General features: G+C 48.2%; 1 protein-coding gene across 2 annotated transcripts in view; it reads right to left on the minus strand.

The window, feature by feature from the left end:
* Positions 1-23585, minus strand: part of KANK2 (KN motif and ankyrin repeat domains 2) — a 94971-nt gene that overhangs the window by 8088 nt on the left and 63298 nt on the right. The window contains exons 1-9 of one of the 2 annotated variants that reach the window (XM_069767144.1): positions 15957-16066; positions 15379-15474; positions 13699-13948; positions 12424-13616; positions 12087-12203; positions 9041-9110; positions 8424-8642; positions 8232-8319; positions 7900-8119 (exon numbers count right to left, since the gene is read on the minus strand). In XM_069767144.1, the coding sequence (XP_069623245.1) occupies positions 7900-8119; positions 8232-8319; positions 8424-8642; positions 9041-9110; positions 12087-12203; positions 12424-13616; positions 13699-13948; positions 15379-15418 (2197 nt within the window). In that variant the 5' untranslated portion in view covers positions 15419-15474; positions 15957-16066. Of the gene's footprint in view, positions 1-7899; positions 8120-8231; positions 8320-8423; positions 8643-9040; positions 9111-12086; positions 12204-12423; positions 13617-13698; positions 13949-15378; positions 15475-15956; positions 16067-23585 lie in introns of those variants that run through there. The other variant, XM_069767143.1, reaches the window with a different exon arrangement.

Here is a 23585-nt window from a genome sequence, read left to right on the forward strand (position 1 = left end):
CCAGAATGTAAGTATGTGCTGTTTTTTTTTTTTAGTTTTACGCTTGTAACCAGGGTAAACATCGGGTTACTAAGCGCGGCCCTGCGCTTAGTAACCCGATGTTTACCATGGTTACAAGCGAACGCATCGCTGGATCGCATCGCTAGATCGCTAGATCGGTGTCACACACACCGATCTAGCGATGACAGCGGGAGATCCAGCGATGAAAGAAAGTTCTAAACGATCTGCTACGACGTACGATTCTCAGCAGGATCCCTGATCGCTGCTGCGTGTCAGACACAGCGATATCGTAACGATATCGCTAGAACGTCACGAATCGTACCGTCGTAGCGATCGAAATGGTATAGTGTGACGGTACCCTTAGTCTGAGGATGAAACGCCGAAAAAAAAGACAAATCACTGCCCATCCTAGCACAAAAGGCCCGCCAAAATCTAGAGACAAACTGAGAACCTCTGTCAGACACAATATTCTCCGGAATGCCATGCAAACGAACCACATGCTGAAAAAATAATGGAACCAGATCTGAGGAGGAAGGCAACTTAGGCAAAGGTACCAGATGGACCATTTTAGAGAACCGGTCACAAACAACCCAGATAACAGACATCTTCTGGGAAACAGGAAGATCCGAAATAAAATCCATGGATATATGCGTCCAGGGCCTCTCAGGGACCGGCAAAGGCAAAAGCAACCCACTAGCGCGGGAACAGCAAGGCTTGGCCCGGGCGCAAGTCCCACAGGACTGCACAAAAGCACGCACATCGCGCGACAAGGAAGGCCACCAAAAGGACCTAGCAACCAATTCTCTGGTACCAAAAATCCCAGGATGACCAGTCAACACTGAACAATGAACCTCAGAAATTACCTTACTTGTCCATCTATCAGGAACAAACAGCTTCCCCACTGGACAGCGGTCAGGCCTATCAGCCTGAAATTCCTGAAGCACCCGCCGCAAATCAGGGGAGATAGCAGAAAGAATCACCAAGAATGCCAACCGGCTCAAGGACTCCAGGAGAATCAGGCGAAAAACTCCTAGAGAGGGCATCAGCCTTAACATTCTTAGATCCCGGAAGATACGAGACCACAAACTCAAAACGGGAGAAAAACAGGGACCATCGAGCCTGTCTAGGATTCAGCCGCTTGGCCGACTCGAGGTAAATCAGATTCTTATGATCGGTCAGGACCACAACACGGTGTTTAGCTCCCTCAAGCCAATGTCGCCACTCCTCAAATGCCCACTTCATAGCCAACAACTCCCGATTGCCGACATCATAATTGCGTTCCACAGGCGAAAACTTTCTGGAAAAAAAAGCACACGGTTTCATCAAAGAACCATCAGACTCCCTCTGAGACAAAACGGCCCCTGCCCCAATCTCAGAAGCGTCGACCTCAACCTGAAAAGGAAGAGAAACATCCGGCTGATGCAACACAGGGGCAGAAGTAAATCGGCGTTTAAGCTCCTGAAAGGCCTCAACAGCCTCAGAGGACCAATTCGTCACATCAGCGCCTTTCTTCGTCAAATCAGTAAGGGGCTTAACCACACTGGAAAAGTTGGCAATGAAACGGCGATAGAAATGAGCAAAACCCAAAAATTTTTGAAAACCCTTCACAGATGTGGGTTGGATCCAGTCATGAATAGCTTGGACCTTAACAGGATCCATTTGTATAGACGAGGGAGAAAAAATAAAACCCAAAAAAGAGACCTTCTGAACTCCGAATAGGCACTTAGACCCCTTCACAAATAAAGCATTATCACGAAGGATCTGGAATACCATCCTGACCTGCTTCACATGAGACTCCCAATCATTGGAAAAAATCAAAATATCATCCAAATATACGACCATGAATTTATCAAGATAATTGCGGAAAATATCATGCATGAAAGACTGGAACACAGATGGAGCATTAGAGAGCCCAAATGGCATCACAAGGTATTCAAAATGGTCTTCGGGCGTATTAAATGCAGTTTTCCATTCGTCACCCTGTGTAATACGAACAAGATTATATGCCCCTCGGAGGTCAATTTTAGTAAACCAACTAGCCCCCTTAATCTGAGCAAACAAATCAGTAAGCAAAGGCAAGGGGTATTGTTATTTGACCGTGATCTTATTAAGAAGACGATAATCTATACAGGGTCTCAAGGAGCCATCCTCCTTAGCAACAAAAAAGAAACCCGCTCCCAATGGTGACGAAGACGGCCGAATATGCCCCTTCTCCAAAGACTCCTTAACATAACTCCGCATGGCGGCATGCTCTGGCACAGACAGATTGAAAAGTCGGCCCTTAGGGAACTTGCAACCAGGAATCAAGTTAATAGCACAATCACAGTCCCTGTGCGGAGGAAGGGAACTGGACTTGGGCTCATCAAATACATCCTGGAAATCCGACAAAAACTCAGGGACCTCAGAAGAGGGGGAAGAGGAAATTGACATCAAAGGAACGTCACTATGTACTCCTCGACAACCCCAACTAGTCACCGACATAGTTTTCCAATCCAGCACCGAATTATGTTCCTGTAACCATGGAAATCCCAGTACAACAACATCATGCAGGTTATGCAACACAAGAAAACGGCAATCTTCCAGATGTGCAGGAGCCATGTACATAGTCATCTGTGTCCAGTACTGAGGTTTATCCTTGGCCAAGGGTGTAGCATCAATACCCCTCAAAGGAATAGGGCTCTGCAAAGGCTGCAAGGAAAAACCACAGCGCCTGGCGAATTCTAAGTCCATTAAGTTCAGGGAAGCGCCTGAATCCACAAATGCCATGACAGAAAAGGACGACAATGAGCAAATCAGGGTCACAGATAAGAGAAATTTAGGCTGTATAGTACTAATGGTAACAGACCTAGCGACTCTCTTAGTACGCTTAGGGCAATCAGAGATAACATGAGCCGAATCACCACAGTAAAAACACAGCCTGTTCTGACGTCTGAATTCCTGCCGTTCTATTCTAGTCAAAATCCTATCACATTGCATAGGTTCAGGACTTTGCTCAGAGGATACTGCCATGTGGTGCACAGCTTTGCGCTCGCGCAGACGCCGATCAATCTGAATGGCCAGAGACATAGACTCGCTCAAACCGGCAGGCGTAGGAAAGCCCACCATAACATCTTTAAGGGTTTCAGAAAGACCTTTTCTGAAAATAGCAGCCAGAGCCTCTTCATTCCATTTAGTGAGCACAGACCATTTTCTAAATTTCTGGCAGTATAACTCTGCCGCTTCCTGACCTTGACACAAGGCCAACAGGGTTTTCTCTGCATGATCCACAGAATTAGGTTCGTCATACAATAATCCGAGCGCTTTAAAAAAATGCATCTACATTCAATAATGCCGGATCCCCTGTTTCAAGAGAAAAAGCCCAGTCTTGAGGGTCACCACGCAGCAAGGATATGATGATTTTCACCTGCTGAATGGGATCACCAGAACGGGGTTTCAAAGCAAAAAACAATTGCAAAAAACAGTTATTTTTAAAGTTCAAAAACTTGGATCTGTCCCAAAAAAACAAATCAGGAGTAGGAATTCTAGGCTCTAAAGCCGTAGTCTGGACAACATAGTCCTGGATACTCTGTACTCTTGCAGCAAGTTGATCCACACGAGAAAACAAACCCTGAACATCCATGCCAAAGCATATATCCTGAACCACCCATATATCAAGAGGGAAAAAAAGACAAACCAGAGCACAGAAAAACAAATGGTTCAGAACTTTCTTTTCCTTCTTTTGAGATGCATTTAATTCATTTTTGGCCACTTACATAGTAACATAGTAACATAGTTAGTAAGGCCGAAAAAAGACATTTGTCCATCCAGTTCAGCCTATATTCCATCATAATAAATCCCCAGATCTACGTCCTTCTACAGAACCTAATAATTGTATGATACAATATTGTTCTGCTCCAGGAAGACATCCAGGCCTCTCTTGAACCCCTCGACTGAGTTCGCCATCACCACCTCCTCAGGCAAGCAATTCCAGATTCTCACTGCCCTAACAGTAAAGAATCCTCTTCTATGTTGGTGGAAAAACCTTCTCTCCTCCAGACGCAAAGAATGCCCCCTTGTGCCCGTCACCTTCCTTGGTATAAACAGATCCTCAGCGAGATATTTGTATTGTCCCCTTATATACTTATACATGGTTATTAGATCGCCCCTCAGTCGTCTTTTTTCTAGACTAAATAATCCTAATTTCGCTAATCTATCTGGGTATTGTAGTTCTCCCATCCCCTTTATTAATTTTGTTGCCCTCCTTTGTACTCTCTCTAGTTCCATTATATCCTTCCTGAGCACCGGTGCCCAAAACTGGACACAGTACTCCATGTGCGGTCTAACTAGGGATTTGTACAGAGGCAGTATAATGCTCTCATCATGTGTATCCAGACCTCTTTTAATGCACCCCATGATCCTGTTTGCCTTGGCAGCTGCTGCCTGGCACTGGCTGCTCCAGGTAAGTTTATCATTAACTAGGATCCCCAAGTCCTTCTCCCTGTCAGATTTACCCAGTGGTTTCCCGTTCAGTGTGTAATGGTGATATTGATTCCCTCTTCCCATGTGTATAACCTTACATTTATCATTGTTAAACCTCATCTGCCACCTTTCAGCCCAAGTTTCCAACTTATCCAGATCCATCTGTAGCAGAATACTATCTTCTCTTGTATTAACTGCTTTACATAGTTTTGTATCATCTGCAAATATCGATATTTTACTGTGTAAACCTTCTACCAGATCATTAATGAATATGTTGAAGAGAACAGGTCCCAATACTGACCCCTGCGGTACCCCACTGGTCACAGCGACCCAGTTAGAGACTATACCATTTATAACCACCCTCTGCTTTCTATCACTAAGCCAGTTACTAACCCATTTACACACATTTTCCCCCAGACCAAGCATTCTCATTTTGTGTACCAACCTCTTGTGCGGCACGGTATCAAACGCTTTGGAAAAATCGAGATATACCACGTCCAATGACTCACCGTGGTCCAGTCTATAGCTTACCTCTTCATAAAAACTGATTAGATTGGTTTGACAGGAGCGATTTCTCATAAACCCATGCTGATATGGAGTTAAACAGTTATTCTCATTGAGATAATCCAGAATAACATCCCTCAGAAACCCTTCAAATATTTTACCAACAATAGAGGTTAGACTTACTGGCCTATAATTTCCAGGTTCACTTTTAGAGCCCTTTTTGAATATTGGCACCACATTTGCTATGCGCCAGTCCTGCGGAACAGACCCTGTCGCTATAGAGTCACTAAAAATAAGAAATAATGGTTTATCTATTACATTACTTAGTTCTCTTAGTACTCGTGGGTGTATGCCATCCGGACCCGGAGATTTATCTATTTTAATCTTATTTAGCCGGTTTCGCACCTCTTCTTGGGTTAGATTGGTGACCCTTAATATAGGGTTTTCATTGTTTCTTGGGATTTCACCTAGCATTTCATTTTCCACCGTGAATACCGTGGAGAAGAAGGTGTTTAATATCTTAGCTTTTTCCTCGTCATCTACAACCATTCTTTCCTCACTATTTTTTAAGGGGCCTACATTTTCAGTTTTTATTCTTTTACTATTGATATAGTTGAAGAACAGTTTGGGATTAGTTTTACTCTCCTTAGCAATGTGCTTCTCTGTTTCCTTTTTGGCAGCTTTAATTAGTTTTTTAGATAAAGTATTTTTCTCCCTATAGTTTTTTAGAGCTTCAATGGTGCCATCCTGCTTTAGTAGTGCAAATGCTTTCTTTTTACTGTTAATTGCCTGTCTTACTTCTTTGTTTAGCCACATTGGGTTTTTCCTATTTCTAGTCCTTTTATTCCCACAAGGTATAAACCGCTTACACTGCCTATTTAGGATGTTCTTAAACATTTCCCATTTATTATCTGTATTCTCATTTCTGAGGATATTGTCCCAGTCTACCAGATTAAGGGCATCTCTAAGCTGTTCAAACTTTGCCTTCCTAAAGTTCAATGTTTTTGTGACTCCCTGACAAGTCCCCCTAGTGAAAGACAGGTGAAACTGCACAATATTGTGGTCGCTATTTCCTAAATGCCCAACCACCTGCAGATTTGTTATTCTGTCAGGTCTATTAGATAGTATTAGGTCTAAAAGTGCTGCTCCTCTGGTTGGATTCTGCACCAATTGTGAAAGATAATTTTTCTTGGTTATTAGCAGAAACCTGTTGCCTTTATGGGTTTCACAGGTTTCTGTTTCCCAGTTAATAGTACAAATAGTACACTTGTACTGTTATGATACGGTGGTCTAGGAGCAACATGGAACGAGCTCTGAAGGAAGTGGTAACTGTACTGACCGCAGTCCCTAAGCTCAACACAACACTAGAAGTAGCCGTGGAATGCTCCTAACTCTCCCTAGGCATCTCGTCACAGCCTAAGAGCTAACTACCCCTAAAGACAGAAGCAGGAAGACTATCTTGCCTCAGAGAAAATCCCCAAAGGATAGATTAGCCCCCCACAAATAATGACTGTGAGCGGAGAGGGAAAAGACATACACAGAATGAAACCAGGATGAGCACAGGAGGCCAGTCTAGCTAAATAGAAAGGACAGGATGGAATACTGTGCGGTCAGTATAAAACACTACAAAAATCCACGCAAGGTTACAAAAAATCTCCACACCTGACTAAAGGTGTGGAGGGCAAATCTGCCTCCCAGAGCTTCCAGCAAGACAGAATAAATTCACACTGATAAGCTGGACGAACATAGAAAGCACATAATGGATAAGTCCACAATCTATGGACAGAAAAGAGCAAGCAAAAACTTAGCTTTGCTGAACTGGTCAGGATAACAGGGAACTCCAAAGAGATGTGAATCCAACCAGGAACCATTTACAAGTGGCACTGGCTGAAGAAAGAGCCAGGCCTAAATAGCCGAGCAGAAGAGACGATAAGTGGAGGCAGCTGATGACAGCTAACTCCAAGGAGCAGCCATACCACTAGAAACCACAAGAGGGAGCCCAAGAGCAGAACTCACAAAAGTGCCACTTATAACCACCGGAGGGAGCCCAAGAGCGGAATTCACAACAGACCTGTCCAAGGAATGGGTCCTTCATAGAGAAAGTAGGAATAACTGCCAGCCACATAGCACTGGATGGTACATTGTTCTCGGCACCGTTCTGGGTATTCACTGGCTGGCACTATTATTGATGTAGCAATCTCCTATGGGCACTGCCATGGGAATAGCACCATCTTATACCGCGATTGGCGGCTAATCATTATTGTCACCCCCCTCCCCCCACATGGTACTTAGCTGGACACCTCCATAATGTCAGAGGTGCAATGTGAAGCTCCTGTGCCCCATCTGCAAAGATCCATAATAAGTTCTGTGACACCTTTATGAGCAGGACCAATCTTTAGTATCCAGATCTCAGAACTATCGGATCTCATTCTCACAAACCAAGTTGGTTTTTCGACCGGGAAACACAAGATCCTTTAGAAACAATGGCATTATTTAAAGCGTACCGTATCGAAAGTGGACACTTTCTGTTCTTATTCTATTCCCGCTGTTCTCATTCTTCTCATTTTTTTGTTTGTTTTTTTTTTAAATTAAATCCGCCATACGGTTCCAGAGATATGGGCCTATTTAGTGCTAATTTTTGGATGATCTTTAGAAGGAGGCGTGGCTCACTGGATCCTCGGGGGCGTGTCTTTAGGCTGTCCTCCTTTGAGGACCGGGAAAAATTAGGAATAAATAAAAAAGGTCCATATCTCTGGAGCAGTATGGCGGAATTAAAAAAAAATAAAAATGGTATACTCAGGGGAACCGTGGAAATAAAATAAGACCAAAAACTGTCCACTCTTGACCTGTGGATAGGTCCTCTTTAAAGACCTTTTCCTTCTTCCCTAACCCATGCCTTTAAGAACAGCCAAACCCATAAGCAATGTGTGATCTCACCAGTATCAAGGAGCTGCCGGACCACCGTGAAGTTAGACTGGGACACGGCATAGTGGACGGCGGTGTTCCCCTTAGAGTCGGCCATGTTTACGATGACTTCCAGGAGACGTGGAGACATAGCGCGGAAGACGTTTAGGTGATGGCGGATGATGGCGGGCTCCACCTCCTTCTGCCTGAAGATTTTCATCCATTCCTTCATAATCGCTTCATGTGCTGCTGCCTGAACACATCGGACGTGTTAACGTGTGATCTGCAACCTGCGGCTGGTGCAACACTACAAGTCCCAGCAGAACCCGACGGCCTGTTCTGCAGGTTTCATAGCATACCCTTACCGTCTCCTCTTCTGTAAGGACAGCAGGGTCGTCCAGGTATTTCTGCAGAGCCACGCAGCCCGAGATCAGGACGTTACTGAGCTCCACCCTGTGCCAAGACACAATGGAGACCGAGATGTTGGGGCCAACCTTATTTCATAATATAGGGCCACTAAATCTACTATTAGGGCCAGTAAACAGATCCAGTGTTACCTGGGGACAGGACTAGTAGGGGCCGAGCTGCCCGCCGGGATCTCTGGGGCCTGGTGCTTCTCAGTATCCTTTGGCTGGCCGCTGGTATGGATTGGTACTTGTAGTTCAGCCTGGGCCGCGTTAAGCCCCTCACTGGCCTCATGATATTCACTCTCCGTACTTTCACTGTCAGACGGATTCTCCATAGTTCCAGAATCTTCCGATGACGCCGCGTCCATTCTACAAAACGCGCAAAAGTTAAAACACATCCTGAAAGTGATTCTTCTTAGTGCAGATTTATCTCGTTACATATCTTAATCGTGATCCATGCTGTTTCCGATACCGCCACTAGAGGGAGCTCACTGCATACTAAGCTAATTGATTTGTGTTGAGTAAGCTAGCATGCTTCCTCTAGTGGTGACTGCAGGCAGGTACACCCTGACCACGATCAAGTACTTTGATGGTAAGAAAAAAAAAAAATCTATAAAGGCCATAAAGTTTCCTAATCAAGATATTATTAGATAATGGATTAAATAAATTACACTGTAATAATTTCCGAATGGTGAAACGTCGACCACGACTCCTGCAGACTTTATAATGCGGACCACAATAGTTTTAATCACTCTTCTGGTACTTACTCTCCATTAACCCCAGAGAATTGGGATTTTGTCTCCTGTTCTTCCTGAGTGATGCCTTTTTCTGAAAATTCTGAAAGACATCATAGAAAATAAAGTATTCAGTCTTCCTATAAAAAAAAAATCCCATTGTGGCCACTAGATGGCAGTGTCACACAGTGATAAATCCAGCGGGAGGTGTGGCTGGAGAGGTAGATATGTGATGATAGGCTGCATGGTGTATGAGGGGCATGTGGATGGGGTCTTCAAGGGGGGTATATAAATAATAGCTGCACTTGGGAGCACAAGTATATTGCAAGATAACATGGCTGCACTTCATATGGGGGAAATGGCGGAACTAAATATGAATGGTCTGTGGCTGCACTTGGGATGTGCCTGACAATATACACTTAACACTTAAACAACAGAATCTAACTCCAAGTAAATCAAACTTCTGTGAAATCAAACTGTCCACTTAGGAAGCAACACTGATTGACAATCAATTTCACATGCTGTTGTGCAAATGGAATAGACAACAGATGGAAATTATTGGCAATTATCAAGACACACTCAATAAAGGAGTGGTTCTGCAGGTGGGTACCACAGACCACATCCCAGTACCAATGCTTTCTGGCTGATGTTTTGGTCACTTTTGAATGTTGGTTGTGCTTTCACACAGGTGGTAGCATGAGACGGACTCTACAACCCACACAAGTAGCTCAGGTAGTGCAGCTCATCCAGGATGGCACATCAATGCGAGCTGTGGCAAGAAGGTTAACTGTGTCTGTCAGCGTAGTGTCCAGAGCAGCGTCAGACTGGAGCACCTTGGGCCCACCAGAGAAATTAATTCTTGGGGCCCACTATGTAGCTACATAGAAATAGATACAATACCACCAATTGTGTGGTAAAACACGCTAATATCAGGGTATAAGGTAGCACACGTCTTAATTATGTAGCAGGGGTTGGTGTAGAATCATAGAGGGGTAGCCCCCTCATAGAATATAATGTCGCCCCCTCATGGAATATAATGTAGCCTCCCTCTTAGAATATAATGTAGGCCCCTCATAAAATAATGTAGCCCCCTCATAAAGTATAATGCAGCCCCCTCTCATAGAATATAATGCAGCACCCCACAAAATATAATGCAGCCCCCTCAGGAATAACGCAGTCTCCACCATAGAACATAATGCAGCACCCTCATAGGGTATAATGCAGCCCCTCTGTTGTGAATTCTGCTCTTGGGCTCCCTCCGGTGGTTGTTGATGGTAATGCAGTTGTTCCTGAGCAGCAGTCTTGGACAGGTGTTTCTGCTGATTGCGGTTCGGACTGGGGTATTTAGCTGTGCAGGACTCATTAGTCCTTGCCAGTAATCAATGTTCCTTTGGAAGTATTGGTCCTCTGCCTGGCCCCTCCTGCTTGCTGCAAATTCAGCTAAGATAAGTGTTTTCTTCATTTTTTTAGACACACTGCTGTGTGTTTATTTTCTGTGCTTATCTTGTTTCTATTTTGTTCCTGCTAGACTGTGCCTGATGTTTTTCTCAGTCTAGTTGGACTCGCTGGAGTCGCAGATATACTCTCCACATCTTTAGTTAGGTGGTGGAGTTTTTGTATTTTTCTGCTGTGGATATTTTGTAGTGTTTTATGCTGACCGCATAGTATCCTGTACTTTCCTATCTAGGTAGAAGTGGCCTCCTTTGCTTATCCCTGTTTTCTGTCTGCGTTTGCCTTTTCCTCTCCTACTCACAGTCATTATTTGTGGGGGGCTACCTATCCTTTGGGGGTCTACTCTGAGGCAAGAGAGTTTTCCTATTTCCATCTTTAGGGATATTTAGTCCTTAGGCTGTGTCGAGGTGTCTAGGTCTGGTTAGGCACACCCCACGGCTACTTCTAGTTGCGGTGATAGGATCAGGGATTGCGGTCAGTAAAGTTACCACTGCTCCAGCGAAGGTCTTTTCATGCTGCTCCAAGGCCACCTGATCATAACACCCCCCACAGAATATAAAGCAGCCCCCCATAGAGTTTTCTGTAGCCCTCTCATAGGGCATAATGCTGCCCTCCTCCTATAGTATGATGTAGCCCCCCAGAATATAATGTAGTCCCCTGAGAGAATAATGCAGCCCCACCACAGAAGATGATGCAGCCCCCCATAGAGTATACTGTAGTCCATTCATATAGTAATATGTAGCCCCCAGAATATAATGTAGTCCCCTGAGAATAATGCAGTCCCCCCACAAAATATAATGTAGCCCCCTCATAAAGTAAAATAAGTCAAAGAATACCACAAAACAAAAGATGAAAAGTGATGTAAAATAACAAAAAAAAAACAACACAAATGAAGAATCGGGCCCTACGTGTCTCGGCTGATGAATCGGGCCCTACGTGTCTCGGCCGATGAATTGAGCTCTACCTGTCTCAGCTGATGAATCGTGCCCTACGTGTCTCGGCTGATGAATCGGGCCCTACGTGTCTCGGCCGATGAATTGAGCTCTATGTGTTTCAGCTGATGAATCGGGACCTACGTGTCTCGGTTGATGAATCGGGCCCTACGTGTCTCAGCTGATGAATCGGGCCCTACGTGTCTCGGCCGATGAATTGAGCTCTACCTGTCTCAGCTGATGAATCGTGCCCTACATGTCTTGGCTGATGAATCGGCCCTACGTGTCTTGACTGACTAGTCCGATGCAGGTTCATAGTGGCTTCTCCCAGCACCAATCGCTTAGACGGACTGGTCTTTCCCTATGTCTGTTCTAGGGATAAACCTATCAGTTAAAGTGATCAGGGTGAGGAGAAGCCACAGGAGACCTACCTTGGCTAGTCAGCCGAGATGCATAGGCCTTGACCGTCTTTTCTAAGTGTGTTTTTCTGACATACCCAGCTGCAATAACACAGCCAGACTCAAATTCATTGTGCCAGATGACAGGTTCTCTTTAACAACCAGCAAAGAATCTTAGCCCTGAAAACCACATGGATGGAACATGCTGCTCTCACAAGAATGTCATTATATCCATAGATAATAAGCAGAAGCCTTCTTGACGTTAGTTAGATTGGAAGATAGCTCTTGACCCGTTACCTGTGCCATCTTCTTTCCTGGGCACTGATCCATCCGCAGTCATATCTGCTCTATGAATGTTCTGGTTGACAATAAGACAAGGAGATGGTTCTTCTTTTTGACTGCCCGAATCAATCTCTGAAGATAGAGAAGGAGTAGCGTCGATATAATTTCATAAAAAGTAGGAGTCTATAACCATTATGAAAATGAGGCCTCACAGGAGGGCATGGCTTAAAATGTACCAAAGTGTGCCAAATTTGGGGAGCAAAAATTGGTCTAAAACTTGACCCATTAAGAGACCAAAGACAAGACTTTTTTGGTGCCCATAGAGAAGTCATCAATACACTTCACCACTCACCTTTCTTCTCTCCACTGCTTTGCCCAGTAATGCTGATCTTCTTGACCAAATGGACATGGACAGAAGGTCCGGTTGAAGTAAAAAGTGGTTTGTCCATCACTTCCCGGCTCTTGTAGACCCTCTCCTCTTCTTCTCTTGTTTTAATTATGGCTACTCCTCTACTTTCCAGATCTCGTGACCTTTGAGGATGGACTCCAGGTCCAACCTCAGTGCTGGAGACAACCTCACTTCCTCGTTCCACCCTTGCAACCTTCACTGCATCGGCTCTCACATCTTCTTTCTTTTCTCTCTTTAACGTGTCATCACCTCTGGACGACGCTCGCTCGGCTTCCTCTAGTTTGCGGTTGGCGTTTTGAACCTCGGTCAATGCCCGATTAAGCTGCCGCTCCAACACTGCCACTTTAGCTGATAGCGCCTGGACTAGAAGCTTTTGTTTGTCTGCCTCTAGCTGCCTAGGTGGTCCATGAGGGATGAAGTCAACTTCCCTCACCCAAACTCCAACACTACAGAATTTCTTAACTGGTCTCCCATTGGAAGCCAAACACTCTTTCTTGGCTTCTGTTCCCAAATGGTCCTTTCGCTCTCTTGACTCTTTCTTGTCTTCTCCTTCAGTTCCTTCATCTTGCACTTTCTTATCTTCTCCAGTTCCAACCTCATTTCTTCTATCCCTCAACTCTTCTTCTGGAATTTCGATGTACAGTTCTCCTCTGGTCCTGCTTTTAATGCTTCCTCCCGGGTGTCCTAGATATTTCTGGCTCTTGAGTTGGACACTGAGCTGACGTTTTTCCTCCTGGAGCACTGAAATTTTCACTTGAAGCACTGGAATCATCTTAACCTGTTCTTCCAGTTGACGTAATCTCTTCAGGGCCACGGCCATTTGCTCCCGTACATGCTGAAGGTGGACCGGAGTTGGAGACACTGGTGTGGACATCCCAGAACTTAGTGGAGTAAAAGAAGACAGCTGCTGACAGGAGGATGAAGAGGGAAGACGAGAGAGAGATGGAGTCGAAATGTTGCTGGTAGACCGGCATCCAAGACTGAGTGGACGAGACTGTCCGGCTTCCAGCTTCTTGCTGGCATCCAGCAGGGTTTTCTCAACCCTGGGATTGAAGCTGCTTGAGGTCTGAGATCCACTTCTAACTTCATATGCTGGGTAAAAGCCTCTGCCACAATAGGAGTAAGATGAATGACGGCTGCAAAATAGAACCCAAAAGTCAGATCCTAAACATCTGACAGGAGACTCAAGCGTCAATCTATGTGTAAGCAGAAGAGTACCTGTCATTGCTGGCATTGGAGCAGAGAGATTCAGTAGATGTCCACCATGACCCAGTATAACCGGGTCCTCGGGGTAACGATCCAAACCGAGGTCTGCGACTGACCGGCACTCGTTTAATAGTGTGCCCTTTTTCTATATCATCAACATATTTTAGGAAGTCTAGATCCAGTCGGTATCCATATGGCGTCTCCACAGAATATGGTGCTTCAGGCTCTTTCATGGCAGAAAAAGAATTCGGGACCGATTTACCTGTAAAATAAAAACTGTGGTAAATTATATTGTACCAACAGTTATATTCTTATACATAGTGGTATTAAAGTAGTTATATTCTTGCACATAGGGGCAGTATTATAGTAGTTATTTTTTTGTACATAGGGAGCAGTATTATAGTAGTTATATTCTTGTACATAGGGGCAGTATTATAGTAGTTATATTCTTGTACATAGTGGTATTAAAGTAGTTATATTCTTATACATAGGGGCAGTATTATAGTAATTATATTCTTGTACATAGGGGCAGTATTATAGTAGTTATATTCTTGTACATAGGGGCAGTATTATAGTAGTTATATTCTTGTACATAGGGGCAGTATTACAGTAGTTATATTCTTGTACATAGGGGCAGTATTATAGTAGTTATATTCTTGTACATAGGGGCAGTATTACAGTAGTTATATTCTTGTACATAGGGGCAGTATTATAGTAGTTATATTCTTGTACATAGGGGCAGTATTATAGTAGTTATATTCTTGTACATAGGGGCAGTATTATAGTAGTTATATTCTTGTACATAGGGGCAGTATTATAGTAGTTATATTCTTGTACATGGGGCAGTATTATAGTAGTTATATTCTTGTACATAGGAGCAGTATTATAGTAGTTATATTCTTGTACATACATAGGGGCAGTATTATAGTAGTTATATTCTTGTACATAGGGGCAGTATTATAGTAGTTATATTCTTGTACATAGGGGCAGTATTATAGTAGTTATATTCTTGTACATAGGGGCAGTATTATAGTAGTTATATTCTTGTACATAGGGGCAGTATTATAGTAGTTATATTCTTGTACATTGGGGCAGTATTATAGTAGTTATATTCTTGTACATAGGGGGCAGTATTATAGTAGTTATATTCTTGTACATAGGAGCAGTATTATAGTAGTTATATTCTTGTACATAGGGGGCAGTATTATAGTAGTTATATTCTTGTACATAGGGGCAGTATTATAGTAGTTATATTCCTGTACATAGGGGCAGTATTATAGTAGTTATATTCTTGTACATAGGGGCAGTATTACAGTAGTTATATTCTTGTACATAGGGGCAGTATTATAGTAGTTATATTCTTGTACATAGGAGCAGTATTATAGTAGTTATATTCTTGTACATAGGGGCAGTATTATAGTAGTTATATTCTTGTACATAGGAGCAGTATTATAGTAGTTATATTCTTGTACATAGGAGCAGTATTATAGTAGTTATATTCTTGTACATAGGAGCAGTATTATAGTAGTTATATTCTTGTACATAGGAGCAGTATTATAGTAGTTATATTCTTGTACATAGGGGTAGTATTATAGTAGTTATATTCTTGTACATAGGGGGCAGTATTATAGTAGTTATATTTTTGACTGTTACATTGATGTTAGCTCATGAGATACTAGACTGAACAGTTACCTGGAAAATGAGTCTCCATGTGCAGAACTTGTGCCATCATGTCTGTAATTGCTTGTGATAAACAGAAATGTGCAGGTTGTGCAGTTTAATTGTGCTCTGTAAGAGGGAAAATAGCAGAGAAAGCTATAGTGAAAATTGACTGAAATAACATGGTGTCTGCCTCTAATAAATCAGAATGATACAGTCAGGAGGGAGGAGCTATGTGACCTGGAGTCTGCTCCTCCCACCACAGGGTGACACAGGAGGGGAAACATTGTAACCTTTTACCACAACAGCCAATCAGATCACTGATTTCATTTTCTGTGCTGTGCCAGGACTGTAATCTGGCAGCCATGACTGTCGCCCCCTGGTGGCGGAGCCTGATACACAGGCCCCGGGGTCTCCGCTCATGACCTCCGTGCAGTATCTCGCCCTTATGTGCCCGGTGTCACACGTCCTGTACAGGCTCCATCACGAGTTCTCTCTAATCAGCCCTTTCTCTTCCCCATACACATTACAGAGCCCACATCTCTCTTTTCTCGCTTCCCTTCATGTCTTGCCCTTTTCCCTGGTTCTTGGAGAGTTTGTTCATTCCTCACCTCTCTGTGGTCGGTCTCTTTCATTCCTGTCATCTCTGTGGTCAGTCTCTTCATTCCTGTCCTCTTTTGTGGATGGTTTCTTCATTCCTGCTCTCTCTACTGACTGTCTCTTCATTCCTGTCATCTCTGTGGCCAGTCTCTTCATTCCTGTCATCTCTGTGGCCAGTCTCTTCATTCCTGTCATCTCTGTGGCCAGTCTCTTCATTCCTGTCATCTCTGTGGCCACTCTCTTCATTCCTGTCATCTCTGTGGCCAGTCTCTTCATTCCTGTCATCTCTGTGGCCAGTCTCTTCATTCCTGTCATCTCTGTGGCCAGTCTCTTCATTCCTGTCATCTCTGTGGCCAGTCTCTTCATTCCTGTCATCTCTGTGGCCAGTCTCTTCATTCCTGTCATCTCTGTGGCCAGTCTCTTCATTCCTGTCATCTCTGTGGCCAGTCTCTTCATTCCTGTCATCTCTGTGGCCAGTCTCTTCATTCCTGTCATCTCTGTGGCCAGTCTCTTCATTCCTGTCATCTCTGTGTCCAGTCTCTTCATTCCTGTCATCTCTGTGTCCAGTCTCTTCATTCCTGTCATCTCTGTGTCCAGTCTCTTCATTCCTGTCATCTCTGTGTCCAGTCTCTTCATTCCTGTCATCTCTGTGTCCAGTCTCTTCATTCCTGTCATCTCTGTGTCCAGTCTCTTCATTCCTGTCATCTCTGTGTCCAGTCTCTTCATTCCTGTCATCTCTGTGGCCAGTCTCTTCATTCCTGTCATCTCTGTGGCCAGTCTCTTCATTCCTGTCATCTCTGTGGCCAGTCTCTTCATTCCTGTCATCTCTGTGGCCAGTCTCTTCATTCCTGTCATCTCTGTGGCCAGTCTCTTCATTCCTGTCATCTCTGTGGCCAGTCTCTTCATTCCTGTCATCTCTGTGGCCAGTCTCTTCATTCCTGTCATCTCTGTGGCCAGCCTCTTCATTCCTGTCATCTCTGTGGCCAGTCTCTTCATTCCGGTCATCTCTGTGGCCAGTCTCTTCATTCCTGTCATCTCTGTGGCCAGTCTCTTCATTCCTGTCATCTCTGTGGCCAGTCTCTTCATTCCTTTCATCTCTGTAGCCACTCTCTTCATTCCTGTCATCTCTGTGGATGGTCTCTTTCATTGCTATCCTTTCTGTGACCAGTCTCTTTCATTCCTGTCCTCTGTTGTCAGTCTCTTCTTTCCTGTCATCTCAGTGGTCTGTCTCTTCATTCCTGTCCTCTCCATGTATGGTCTCTTTCATTCCTGTCCTTTCTGTGTATGGTCTCTTTCATTCCTCTCAGTGGACGGTCTCTTCATTCTCACCATCTCTCATTCCTCGCACTTTACATTCCTGTAGTCTCACATGTTCTCCCCTTGTACACCGCCATCATGTTCCTGTATGTCCGCATGCGTCTTGATTCCCTATCTTTAACATTGTAGACGCAGGTGCATGTGTTTGCATGCGTTCGCCCACGTTTGCTTACGCATGTGTCTTTTCGCATTGTGCAGCGGGGCGCGGCTAACGCACCATGTTGCAATTTTAGAGGTGGATAATTTCCGTCAAATATGCGCAGGCAGATGAGTGCATTAAAAAAAATGCATTACTGTCTATGGGAACGCATGCGTTCGATGCACTTGCGTACTTCATGTCCAGGAACTTATTTAGACATGCCCATTGAGACACGCCCTCCTCGAAATATCGAACGCATGCGCATACGCATTCAAAAAACGCATGCAAACGCATGCAAACGCAGTGGGGGGGGGGGGGTTCCGTCATGCATAAGCTGGTGCAGGTAAAAAAAACGCTGCGTTTTTGCGGTTGCGGAGAAGACGCCGCAAAAACGCAGCGTTTTTATTTAATTCCTGCACATTCTCTTTTCATTCCTGCAGGCACTATTTTCTTTCTCATGTGAACTTCTTTATTCCTGCGCACTCTCTTCACTCCCGCGCACTCCCTTCACTCCCGCGCACTCCCTTCACTCCCGCGCACTCCCTTCACTCCCGCGCACGTTCTTCACTCCTGCGCACGCTCTTCACTCCTGCGCACGCTCTTCACTCCTGCGCACGCCCTTCACTCCTGCGCACGCCCTTCACTCCTGCGCACTCCCTTCACCCCTGCGCACGCCCTTCACCCCTGCGCACGCCCTTCACTCCTGCGCACTCTCTTCACTCCTGCGCACTCTCTTCACTCCTGCGCACTCTCTTCACTCCTGCGCACGCTCTTCACTCCTGCGCACGCTCTTCATTCCTGCGCACGCCCTTCACTCCTGCGCACGCCCTTCACTCCTGCGCACGCCCTTCACCCCTGCGCACGCCCTTCACCCCTGCGCACGCCCTTCACCCCTGCGCACGCCCTTCACCCCTGCGCACGCCCTTCACTCCTGCGCACGCCCTTCACTCCTGCGCACGCCCTTCACTCCTGCGCACTCTCTTCACTCCTGCGCACTCTCTTCACTCCTGCGCACTCTCTTCACTCCTGCGCACGCCCTTCACTCCTGCGCACGCCCTTCACTCCTGCGCACTCCCTTCACTCCTGCGCACGCCCTTCACTCCTGCGCACTCTCTTCACTCCTGCGCACGCCCTTCACTCCTGCGCACGCTCTTCACTCCTGCGCATGCTCTTCACTTTTGCACACTCTCTTCACTCTTGCGCATGCCATTCACTCTTGCACACTCTCTTGACTCCTGCGCACGCCCTTTACCCCTGCACACTCTCTTCATTCCTGCACACGCCCTTCACTCCTGCTCACGCCCTTTACTCCTGCGCACTCTCTTCACTCCTGCGCACTCTCTTCACTCCTGCGCACGCTCTTCACTCCTGCGCACGCTCTTCACTCCTGCGCACGCCCTTCACTCCTGCGCACGCCCTTCACTCCTGCGCACGCCCTTCACTCCTGCGCACGCCCTTCACTCCTGCGCACGCCCTTCACTCCTGCGCACTCTCTTCACTCCTGCGCACGCTCTTCACTCCTGCGCACGCCCTTCACTCCTGCGCACGCCCTTCACTCCTGCGCACGCCCTTCACTCCTGCGCACTCTCTTCACTCCTGCGCACGCTCTTCACTCCTGCGCACTCCCTTCACTCCTGCGCACGCCCTTCACTCCTGCGCACGCCCTTCACTCCTGCGCACGCCCTTCACTCCTGCGCACGCCCTTCACTCCTGCGCACGCCCTTCACTCCTGCGCACGCCCTTCACTCCTGCGCACGCCCTTCACCCCTGCGCACGCCCTTCACCCCTGCGCACGCCCTTCACCCCTGCGCACGCCCTTCACCCCTGCGCACGCCCTTTACTCCTGCGCACGCCCTTTACTCCTGCGCACGCCCTTCACCCCTGCGCACGCCCTTCACTCCTGCGCACGCCCCTTCACTCCTGCGCACGCCCTTCACTCCTGCGCACTCTCTTCACTCCTGCGCACGCCCTTCACCCCTGCGCACGCCCTTCACTCCTGCGCACGCCCTTCACTCCTGCGCACGCCCTTCACTCCTGCGCACGCCCTTCACCCCTGTGCACGCCCTTCACCCCTGTGCACGCCCTTCACTCCTGCGCACGCCCTTCACTCCTGCGCACGCCCTTCACTCCTGCGCACGCCCCTTCACTCCTGCGCACGCCCTTCACTCCTGCGCACTCTCTTCACTCCTGCGCACGCCCTTCACTCCTGCGCATGCTCTTCACTTTTGCACACTCTCTTCACTCTTGCGCATGCCATTCACTCTTGCACACTCTCTTCACTCCTGCGCACGCTCTTCACTCCTGCGCACTCCCTTCACTCCTGCGCACGCCCTTCACTCCTGCGCACTCTCTTCACTCCTGCGCACTCTCTTCACTCCTGCGCACGCCCTTCACTCCTGCGCATGCTCTTCACTTTTGCACACTCTCTTCACTCCTGCGCATGCTCTTCACTCCTGCGCACTCCCTTCACTCCTGCGCACGCCCTTCACTCCTGCGCACGCCCTTCACTTCTGCGCACGCCCTTCACTCCTGCGCACGCCCTTCACTCCTGCGCACGCCCTTCACCCCTGCGCACGCCCTTCACCCCTGCGCACGCCCTTCACCCCTGCGCACGCCCTTTACTCCTGCGCACGCCCTTCACTCCTGCGCACGCCCTTCACTCCTGCGCACGCCCCTTCACTCCTGCGCACGCCCTTCACTCCTGCGCACTCTCTTCACTCCTGCGCACTCTCTTCACTCCTGCGCACGCCCTTCACCCCTGCGCACGCCCTTCACTCCTGCGCACGCCCTTCACTCCTGCGCACGCCCTTCACTCCTGCGCACGCCCTTCACTCCTGCGCACGCCCTTCACCCCTGCGCACGCCCTTCACCCCTGTGCATGCCCTTCACTCCTGCGCACGCCCTTCACTCCTGCGCACGCCCTTCACTCCTGCGCACGCCCCTTCACTCCTGCGCACGCCCTTCACTCCTGCGCACTCTCTTCACTCCTGCGCACTCTCTTCACTCCTGCGCACGCCCTTCACTCCTGCGCATGCTCTTCACTTTTGCACACTCTCTTCACTCTTGCGCATGCCATTCACTCTTGCACACTCTCTTGACTCCTGCGCACGCCCTTTACCCCTGCACACTCTCTTCATTCCTGCACACGCCCTTCACTCCTGCTCACGCCCTTCACTCCTGCGCACTCTCTTCACTCCTGCGCACGCCCTTCACTCCTGCGCACGCCCTTCACTCCTGCGCACGCCTTTCACTCCTGCGCACGCCCTTCACTCCTGCGCATGCCCTTCACTCCTGCGCACGCCCTTCACTCCTGCGCACGCCCTTCACTCCTGCGCACACCCTTCACTCCTGCGCACGCCCTTCACTCCTGCCCAAGCCCTTCACTCCTGCGCACGCCCTTCACTCCTGCGCACTCTGCGCACGCCCTTCACTCCTGCGCACACTCTTCACTCCTGTGCACGCCCTTCACTCCTGCGCACGCCCTTCACTCCTGCGCACGCCCTTCACTCCTGCCCACTCTCTTCACTCCTGCCCACTCTCTTCACTCCTGCCCACTCTCTTCACTCCTGCGCACTCTCTTCACTCCTGCTCACGCCCTTCACTCCTGCGCACGCCCTTCACTCCTGCGCACGCCCTTCACTCCTGCGCACGCCCTTCACTCCTGCGCACGCCCTTCACTCCTGCTCACGCCCTTCACTCCTGCTCACGCCCTTCACTCCTGCGCACGCCCTTCATTCCTGCGCACGCCCTTCACTCCTGCGCACGCCCTTCACTCCTGCGCACGCCCTTCACTCCTGCGCACGCCCTTCACTCCTGCACCTTGCCCTTCACTCCTGCGCACGCCCTTCACTCCTGTGCACGCCCTTCACTCCTGCGCACGCCCTTCACCCCTGCGCACGCCCTTCATTCCTGCGCACTCTCTTCACTCCTGCGCACTCTCTTCACTCCTGCGCACTCTCTTCACTCCTGCGCACTCTCTTCACTCCTGCGCACTCTCTTCACTCCTGCTCACGCCCTCCACTGCTGCGCACTCTCTTCACTCCTGCGCACTCTCTTCACTCCTGCGCACGCCCTTCACTCCTGTGCACGCCCTTCTCTCCTGCGCACTCTGCGCACGCCCTTCACTCCTGCGCACTCTCTTCACTCCTGCGCACTCTCTTCACTCCTGCGCACGCCCTTCACTCCTGCGCACGCCCTTCACTCCTGCGCACGCCCTTCACTCCTGCGCACGCCCTTCACTCCTGCGCACGCCCTTCACTCCTGCGCACGCCCTTCACTCCTGCGCACTCTCTTCACTCCTGCTCACGCCCTTCACTCCTGCGCACGCCCTTCATTCCTGCGCACGCCCTTCACTCCTGCGCACGCCCTTCACTCCTGCGCACGCCCTTCACTCCTGCGCACGCCCTTCACTCCTGCGCACGCCCTTCACTCCTGCGCACTCTGCGCATGCCCTTCACTCCTGTGCACGCCCTTCACTCCTGCGCACGCCCTTCACCCCTGCGCACGCCCTTCATTCCTGCGCACTCTCTTCACTCCTGCGCACTCTCTTCACTCCTGCGCACTCTCTTCACTCCTGCGCACTCTCTTCACTCCTGCTCACGCCCTCCACTGCTGCGCACTCTCTTCACTCCTGCGCACTCTCTTCACTCCTGCGCACGCCCTTCACTCCTGTGCACGCCCTTCACTCCTGCGCACTCTGCGCACGCCCTTCACTCCTGCGCACACCCTTCACTCCTGCGCACGCCCTTCACTCCTGCGCACGCCCTTCACTCCTGCGCACGCCCTTCACTCCTGCGCACTCTCTTCACTCCTGCGCACTCTCTTCACTCCTGCTCACGCCCTTTACCCCTGCACACTCTCTTCATTCCTGCACACTCTCTTCACTCCTGCTCACGCCCTTCACTCCTGCTCATGCCCTTCACTCCTGCACACTCTCTTCACTTCTGCGCACTCTCTTCACTCCTGCGCACTCTCTTCACTCCTGCACACGCCCTTCACTCCTGCACACCCCCTTCACTCCTGCACACTCTCTTCACTCCTGCACACTCTCTTCACTCCTGCGCACGCCCTTCACTCCTGCACACGCTGCGCACGCCCTTCACTCCTGCGCACTCTCTTCACTCCTGCGCACTCTCTTCACTCCTGCGCACGCCCTTCACTCCTGCGCACGCCTCTTCTTTCCCATTCCTCTATCACTCTTTCCTTTCTTCTCCTACCTCCCAGTTTCCTCTTCTCTGCTCTCCCATCCCTCTCCTTCCCCACTAGCCTCCTTCATGCTGTCCTGCTCTTGCAGACACACTTAATGTGTCTTGCCTGTCCCTGTCACAGCAGTTCCCCAGATCGCAGTGACAGCAGGCTCTCTGTTTACTAGCTCCAAGCCACAACATCCCGCACTGTGTGCAGCTGGAACATGGCCCCCCACTCTTCATTGTTCCTCATGCCCTTAAAGGGGCGATGGTAGCTTCAACAAGACTGAGATTTACTGGGGGCTGACAAAGTCACATCGACACTGCAGTACCCAAAACTTTTTGTATTTTATGTACAAAACTATATCACTACTTCCAATACCCTACTACTGTCACTATCGGGGTCTGCACTCTGCTGTTTCTGTATTATCTATACATATAGCGCTCTGTCACTAACTCCTCATCTTACCTCTCTGCATTCTGCTATTCCTGCATTGTCTTTACATGCAGAGCTCTGTCACTACCTCCCGATCTTATCTCTCTGCACTGTCCTGTACCTGTATAGTCTATGCCCATAGAGCTCTGTCACTACCATTCCATTTTACCCTTCTGCGCTTTGCCATTCCTTTATGGTCTATACACACAGAGCTCTGTCACTGCCTCCTTATCTTACCATTCTGTACTGTTCTATTCAGGTACAGTCTATGCCCATAGAACTCTGTCACTACCTCCTCATCTTACCTCTCTGCTCTTGCCTTTTCCTGTAGAGTCTATGCCCATAGCACTCTGTCACTACCTTCTCATCTTACCTCTCTGAGGTCTTCTATTCCTGTAGTCTATGCCCATAGAACTCTGTCACTACCTCCTCATCTTACCTCTCTGCTCTTGCCTTTTCCTGTATAGTCTATGTCCTTAGAGCACTGCCACTATCTCCTCATCTTACTTCTGTGTTCTGCAATTCCTGTATAGTCTATACATCTAGATCTCTGTCACTACCT

The sequence above is a fragment of the Ranitomeya imitator genome, chromosome 4 (assembly GCF_032444005.1).
Source record: "Ranitomeya imitator isolate aRanImi1 chromosome 4, aRanImi1.pri, whole genome shotgun sequence".
Lineage (NCBI taxonomy): Eukaryota > Metazoa > Chordata > Amphibia > Anura > Dendrobatidae > Ranitomeya > Ranitomeya imitator.